Raw genomic sequence first — 8,553 nt, forward strand, 5'->3', positions numbered from 1 at the left:
TTACATATAATACAATCATGTATTCATGAAGAAGAAGGCTACATATAATTAGTAGAGCATCTAATAATTTTTTAGAACAGGGACTAATTTGAGATAGATTTGGGTAGAAGAAGAAAATCCCTACCTCCTGCCACATTATATCTAAAGTTCCAACTGTGAAAAAAAATTGATTGCATTTCTTTTGCAGGATTCAGATATTTGTTGTTCTTGCTTCAGTTTACCAAGTCCTGTTGTGTTCCACATTATTTTCAACTTGCACTGTAACTATAGGAATACAATCCTGTTTCCTAAAATTACTATATTTCAAATTCCAGTTTTTTGGTTGCTCATCTCAAGACTTAATATCTCACTTAAATGACCCTTTGCCAAATTAATTTGATGTCCATAACCAGGCATTATGGTTTGATTTTAATCAGTGCTGACATAGTGTTTATTACTGGGTGGGGGGCACAGAGAACAACTACTACGTGTCAGTCACTTCTTTATATTACCACATTAATCCTCATCAGCATTCTCTTATACCAAAACTGTCACTGTTTTGGGATGCCTGGGTGGCTCAGTTGGTTAAGCGTCTGCCTTTGGTTTGGGTCATGGTCCCGGGGTCCTGGGATGGAGGCCTGCATTGGGTTCCCTGCTCAGAAGGGAGCCTGCTTCTCCTTCTTCCTCCGCTTGCAGCTCCCCCTGCTTGTGCTCACTCTCTCTCTGTCAAATAAATGAATACAAATCTTAAAAACAAACAAACAACTATCACTCTTTTTATAAGCCAGAAGACTTGGGTTCAGAAAAATCAAACAAGTTTCCTAAGTGTGTGTGTGTGTGTGTGTGTGTGTATAACGTTTCAAGGAAGAGTTGAAATTCAAATCCACAACCGTCTGCTCTAGAATTTACGTCCTGTTTTGCAATCATTTACTTGAATTCCAAATGTTCCTGTTCTGCTGTACCTTACTTTATGTCTAGTTATTCCCTTGGGTTATATCAATTGCCTTATGCAATGTTGATGATTTATAGAAAAGTTAGAGAAGGAAGTAAAACTATAGAAAAAAGATATATCATTTATTCCACATTTCTAGTGCCAGGCATTTAATAAATATTAACCCTAATCTTTGTCACAAATTGAGAAGTCTTACCTCTGCCTTCCTGATGAAGAAACAGACTCAGCAAGATTAAACCTCTAGCCTAAGATCTCATTACTAATAAGGAGACGGTCCAAATTTGAATTCAAACCAGTATTATTTCTCTTTTTATATGTAGCTGTAAGCTAACATCACTCTGTTGACAGTTTGATTTATCAGTGAATTTCGATTTTGTTGCTCGTACCCAAAGAGGAAAAAAAAAAAAAGAGGAAAAAATCAAATAGCAACAGTACTGAGAATTGAAATCCAACATAATTGAATGGCTGAGTCTATACAAATGATAAATATGCTTTGTAAACATAGGAAATATGTCTCTAATTCTATCATCCATCCATTTTGAAATGATTCTTTCCATTCCCATTTACAAAATATAAGCTGATATGGGAAAACGTGATTAGATAATAAATATAACAAGCACATTTCGTCTGTGAAATACCCTTCAATTTACTGGAAGCCTCTGTCTTGCAATGCTACAGTCATCCCCTAGAACATTCAGATCGCTTTGCTACATCCATACTTACTTGCTATGTACATACTTTATATGAATCAATTACTCATATAAATTATTTTTTCAGTTCTATAGATATATAAATTACAGAGATTTTTTTTTTTAAAGAAGAGATGCCTTTCTCCATTCATTGCTATATTCAAAACATATCTATTGGCTAACAACCATGTGACGTGCACTATTGTATTTATTGTAATACAACAATGAGCAAATAGGACTGAGTGCCGCTCTCATGGACCTTGACATCTAGTAAAGTTGATGGTCAATGAACTTAAAAATAAATAATTGAATGTATAATTAGAACTCATAATAAGTATTATGAAAGAAATTAAGCTCAGTTATAGAGAATGTGAAAATTGGATAGAGGGGTTGCCAATGAGATTGGATAGGCCATGAAATCTTCTCTGAGTAGTGAAGTTCTAACACCTGGAAAGTGAAAAGGAAGCAGCTGTACAAAGAGCAGAGGGAAGCATAGTGCAGGAATAGGAAACACTATGTGCCAGCACCAGTTGGTAAGTTCAAGAGGTGAGAGGAGATTGGTGTGGGTAGAGTGTTGAGGAACAAGACGACAGTAGAATGTGAGCTTGTGGAGGAAGACAAGGCGGAGACTATTCAAGGTCTTGGAATGTGCATTTTTCATTGTATTCCAGGAAATTAAAAAAAATTATTAATATTTTAAATAAGAGAATTACACTAGTTCTAAAAATATTATTCTGGACTTCCAGGTTCCAGTCTGTCATATAACAAACTTGGAAGTTGTTGCTGTGGAACAATTATAAAAAGTATAACACACATGTAATGAAAATGCCAGAAGAAAGAAAGGAATAGAAGAATTATGTGAAGCAATAATGACTGAGAGTTCCCCTAAATTAATGATAAGACACTAAACCATAGATTGAGGAAGCTCAGAGAACATATTCCAGATAAATGCCACAACATCTACACCTTAGACATATACTTAATCTGCAAAATAAATAAATACATTAAATTAAGTTAAATTAAATTAAAAAAAAATAAAAAGAGAAAATCTTAAAAGAGGCCAGAGGGAAGAAAAACCTATAGAGGATCAAGAACATGAATTACATCAGACTTCTCTTCAGATGCTGTGCAAGCAAGAAAAGGGTAGAATGAAATTTTTAAAGTATTGAAGAAAAAACATACCAACCTAGAATTCTGGATACAGCAAAATTAATTTTCAAAATGAAGGAGAGAGACTTGATCAGATACAAAACTGAGTTAATTTATCACCAGTATACCTCCCTTGCAAGAAATAAAAGAAATCCTTCAGAATGAAGGAAAGCTATATAGATGAGATATTTAGAGCTAAAGAAAGGGAAAGTATTAGAGAACAAATAAGTAAATACCATTATGACTGTAGTGTAAGAACAAATTAGAAGGATAAGGAGTGGAGGCAGGTAAGTAAGTTGTGGAATTGTGGGAATGATGACAGCTTGGAAAAACTGAAATGAGAAAGCAGATACACGGGTAGAAGCAGACACAGTTGAGATCCACTTAGAAAAAAGAAACTCAGTACTTGCTTATTGTTTGTTAAGTGGTAAGGGAAAGGAAAAACCGAGGTTGATGTGCTGATCTTTGGCTTAAGAAACCAGGTAGATAATTTTTCACTAACTCAGATGGGAAAGTACATGAGAGAAAATTTTGAGGAATGAAATCAAGAACTCCACTGAGGATGCTAAACTTGACTAAAAAAGAAAGAAAAGTCATCAAAGGCAAGATGTCAAATAAGTATCTGAGATTAGAAAGAAATCTTATCTCAGGTCAAAGAATATGTGATTTATTCGGCATTCAAAAATGTTTATTGATCATCTACTGTGTTCAAGAAACTGACAACTCGTGATGTTGGTATGAATAAGACATAGTCTCTGACCTCGAGGAAGTCAAAGTTTTACAGAATAGAGAGGCCTTAAGCAAATAGACTCAATATTATAAGTGCATTAACTAATTTGAAAATAAAATTCTATAGAGGGAAGAAAAAGAACGAAGGAAAGCAAAATGAAGAAAACGGTCTTAGGGAGCATTTATCTTCCAGATATGACTCATAGTTCATATTATTTGCCTACTGTGTACATTAGAATTATTATGCCATTTTATTAAAATGTGGTGATGTCCTGGATAGAGCTACTAAATCCTTGAGTGAACATTATGTTCTGGGCTAAGTTGATGTACATATGACAAGAACAGTATTTCTAAGAAAGGACAAGTGAGGAATTGAGAAAGTGGAGTATTTCCCTATCTCTGCATACAACCAGGACAATTAGGTCGATATGAAAATGACTTCCAACTTTCATATTAACATGGCGAAAATCAAATGGCATGTTAAAGACATCATACATGGAAGTGAGTAAAAATACCTTTTTACTTAAAAATACCTTTGAGACAGTGATTCTGGATCTGCTGCAAAGAATGCACCATCATTCCCAGAAGGCACACTAGAGAAGGGTGTTCCATAGAGGAGAAGCTTGTGCAGTCTTTGAGACTTAAAAAGTAGGGCTTAGGACATTTTGAATATTTAAATAAAACTGAAATATGGGTGTTGTGGAGCAGAATAATGGACTCTAATGAAACTCTAATGAAAATAGTTCACTCTAACGAACTCTAATGAAAAAATGGAGGTTGTATTAGACTTACAGACTCTAAAGATTCCGTGAATTAATTGAAAGTGTTAATTGACTATTATGTGAGAATGAGAAACTCTTGATGTGATTTTCATTATTTTGTGTTATTTCATCATATCTTCAATCAATCATTTCTAACAAAAGAGAATTTCTCAGTATTTTTTTTTCTATTTCAGGCGCTTGAGGCTATATAGAGATGTAACAAACTTGAAGAAAGTCTCTGTAGACATCAAGAGGAATTACAAATAATAAATTAGGACACATGTCAGCTATGTTTGTGTATTGTACTCTCCTGTATTTGTCATAAAAATGTGATAAAGAGTTGGTGATACCAGGCTTCTCTCAGTTCCATGTCCTGCATCTAACTTACATTTTAATTACTGATGATTAATGATGGGGTCATATTCAGCTTGATAACTATAGTCTCAGCCATATCCCAGTTATCAAATACATTTCAATAGCAGTTCTATAAAGACCAAATCTATTTTTACTATGGACTAAAAAGAAAGATTTTAGTTATCTTTTTGAAACTCATATGCAGCATGCCTACATGCTGAGGAAGAGATTTTATAGACTAGTGGGTTATCACTTTTTTTGAACTTTGCAAGGAATAAAAAAAGTAGAGAGAATCCTGAACTAAATCATGAGGAACTTAGGTGTGACACACAAAAAACTATTTTGGTTGGGAGTTATCAAGGTGAGAGGAAGAATCTTTTTTGGAAGCAAATAAGAGTTTAAGAGATTTCATTTATCTGTAAAGGCTTAAAGCTCTTAGAGGAGATAAGGAATTTATCAAACAGACTTCTCAAACTCTCAACTCTTGATGACTCAATATCCCGTTATTTTTACCGGTAACAGGACTCACACTCCTGGGAAGTCATCTGAGGTTTTCTGTGAGGAAGAATGCGGTATACTGATTTGGAAAGTTCCCCACATGAAACATCGAATATTTCTTTCTCCACTACGTGAAACAAAAGAAAAAAAGTTGAAATTCAGGAGAGAGAACTTAACATTCCATCTGCACCAAGGTCATGCTTTCCGTGATGTTTTTTAAAAATAAAACATTTAAAAAATATATATCACATGTGCTCATAACCACCCCCTTCTCCTATGCATGCTTGCATGGGTGCATGAGATCTCCTTACTTTTACTTGAAAAGCTATAAGCATTGTAAAATATCTTCCCTCAGGGGAAAAAAAATGAATCCACCTTCTAGACTCTTCGATGGATAATACAGGGACAATGGGCATTGGTGGGAAAAGAGGATTGTGCAGAGGGGAAGTGACTTCATGGCTACTGATGTCACCATGCTTCCCTAAGGCCATGTTCCCCAAAGGAACTGGGACTGTAGTGTGATAGGAAAGCATCCACCAAAAGCATCACCAAATTGCTGCTTGGAATATTTACCGTTCTCCAGTTAGTCCCAACTCCATCATCTTTGACCTCAGTAGTAGCTTGAAAAGAAATATTTCTGGTTCTGGATGACTACTGACCCTAGGAAATCGATATCTGTAGGGATTAACTCACATCTTTGGGGAACAATCCAAAATAAGGCCCAGAGATTGTTCCTTACATGGTATCCAAGTAAGAACAATTCAAACATCTTTCTTCATGTGACACTAAAATATTTCTTAATCTTTGTTCACTTCAGTTGTATGAAGACTGAGGTGTCTTAGTAAATTACCTCAGGTGAAGACATCCATTAATTCTGGAATGCAAGTATACAAGGTGATGACTTTTGATATCACGTTTATCTTCTTAGTTGAATGCCACCAACAGACATGGATGATGTTTTTGCTAGTAAAACCAAGTATGTCATCAGTGTTACCATGTAGGAATATCACATACATTCCCTCAGTCTTTGGAAATCAAACCCAACTTTTAAATATGAAGAATATCAAGCTGTCAGCGTGAAGCTCTTTAAAATGTACTCTAAGATGCTTAACTGAAATTGACTGTCAGGACAAATACACAGAGAACAACACCACATAATTAGATTTTCAGCTGAGTATTGAAATATGGAATAGTAGGAGGTTTTCCGTCTGGAAAATCCAGTAAGTTTTGATATATAGGATCTATTTCAGTACGTTAAATAGTTCCTCCAAGTATTGCAACATTAGGTCTCTTCTTCAAAGATGAAGACTATGCCCTCCTATGTTTTTTCTTGTGGATAATGACTGGGGTAAACATCTCTTCAAATGAACTCCTTTTAATCAAGCATTATTGAGGGGTGGGAACAGAAGCAAAACAGGTAAAGTATACAGGTGATTGCATAATAAATTCTCAAGCCTGATAACAGGGAAAAGATTAAGATGGCAGATACATAGGACATGTAAACTGGACTTATTTTATGGGAGAGTGGGAAGTCATCTTCCCAGGCAGCACAGCAATGAACTAATGAGATGTTATGTTGCTAACTGATTTAAAATATGTGTAGGAGGAGAGTCTGGGCCTGTACCACCAAGGTATATAAGCAATGTGGTCTAGTTTCATGCAGATTTAGACAAGGTACTCTTCACTGCTTATCTGAACTCTTTACTTCAAATTCTACCATGACATCCAATATTTGCTCTACTGGAAGCTATGGTTCTCCCTCTCTTGGGAGTCACTGCCATGTTCCTGTTACCTCATCCACTACTTCCTACACTGCTGGTATGAACTGTGGTGATAGTCTCTGCTTGCCCAGCCAAAACAGAACGTGGCTTCTGGACAACTTCTTGAAGACATATGGTAAACCTTCCAGCTACCAACAATCCAGCTGTGGGCCCACAACCTATGAAACTTCCTGCTATCTTTCCACTACGTACTGTGCCTCCAGGCCCTGCAGAGGAATCAGTTTTTTTTCCCATTGGTTCTTATCTCTCTAGTTCCTGTCAACCATCAATGTATAATAGACATCAGAACTGTCTGTCCAGTTGTTTTCACCCCCAGAAACACTTCTCTTATGGCTGTCAACCACAGAACTTCATCTCCTGTGGGTATCGACCACTGAATTTTGTGTCCAGTGCCTGTCATCCTTTGAGATATCTCTCCTATGACTGTCAACCTCTCGGTTATGTGTTCAGCAGCTTCAGACCCCTGGACAATGTGTCTAGTAGGTTTCAACCTGTTCTCTACATATACAAAAGTTTCCAACCAGCTTGCTCCTTTGGGACTTGGCAAACTCCATTTGTTAGAAGATCATGGTGAATTGTCATTCTAGCATCTTGCTAGAGAGCTTTGTAAAAAATATAATCTTTAGGTTGGTGGATCATTTTTAGACTGCTGGATCATTGTGCTTTTAATTCAGTTACTGTTTTAACCGATATTCTTACTTGATCAGATTCTAAGTGATTTTAATTGTTTGCTTATTCACTAGAATATTCTTGCTACCAAGCTTCTTGATTTCTATGTCATTAACACGTTCTTAAGCAAAAAGAAAGTTTTCATGGTTATCTCTAAATAAAGTTACTTCAAATAATTCAGAAAACGGTACTTTTTAAATTCTTTATCGTCCTTCATAAAGCCTTTTAGTTATACTAAACAAAATATATTTAAAGAAAAAAAGAGTGTCTGAAAAAAGCAAACAAGATAGATACTTTCAAGGTCCCGACTGAATATGTCATACCACTTGAACATTAAATGTGCATCTGCATTTTCTAACACTTAAACAGGGAATTTTGAAGGTTCTTTAGTCAGAACAGATTGTGTTTTATCACAGTAACCAAGAACTTAAAAATTCCAGAAGCTTGAAATTGCAATGGTTTATTTATCACTCATACACATTCATTATGCCATCTCCAAAATCATTCTCATTTTGGGATTCAGGAGTAGAGAGCCTTGACTATAGGAAATATTGCCAGTAGAGACAGAGGGAAGATAGAGAATCACCCACCAACTTGCTATATGTCTTTTAACATATCATGGAACAGAGCAAGTTACAATGTTCACCTTGCCTAATGGGATAAACCACAAAGGGGTTACATAAATTGTAATTTTGAACAATGGAAAGCACATTATGTTTTCCTCTTGAATTAAATTTAACAAGTGCTTCCCCCCACTCTATTCTTACATAGAGAACACTGTTACTTGGAACTTATTTCTCTCTTTTATATATGTATGTAACTAATTACTTCAGTTCTTTCATGTACTTAGTGAGAACTTGCTCTTCCTACAAGCAACCTCTCACATCTACCATACTAATACTTTCAATATGCCACCATACCACTACATAATCTCCCATGAAGACAACCATGAAAACATATTATTTTCCCCATTTTTACAGATAAAAAAAGTC

General features: G+C 35.5%; 1 protein-coding gene across 1 annotated transcript; it reads left to right on the forward strand.

Annotated features, from left to right (window-relative positions):
* The first annotated feature begins 6,829 nt into the window (after nucleotides 1-6,829).
* Nucleotides 6,830-7,466, forward strand: KRTAP25-1 (keratin associated protein 25-1). Its single transcript, XM_025885286.2, is given in 2 exon segments — nucleotides 6,830-7,114; nucleotides 7,116-7,466. Coding segments are annotated over 2 exon segments (636 nt in total).
* The last annotated feature ends 1,087 nt before the right edge of the window (nucleotides 7,467-8,553 follow it).

The sequence above is a fragment of the Callorhinus ursinus genome, unplaced genomic scaffold (assembly GCF_003265705.2).
Source record: "Callorhinus ursinus isolate GAN/ISIS: 27379988/994484 unplaced genomic scaffold, GSC_fseal_2.0 scaffold1, whole genome shotgun sequence".
In the NCBI taxonomy this organism is placed as follows: domain Eukaryota; kingdom Metazoa; phylum Chordata; class Mammalia; order Carnivora; family Otariidae; genus Callorhinus; species Callorhinus ursinus.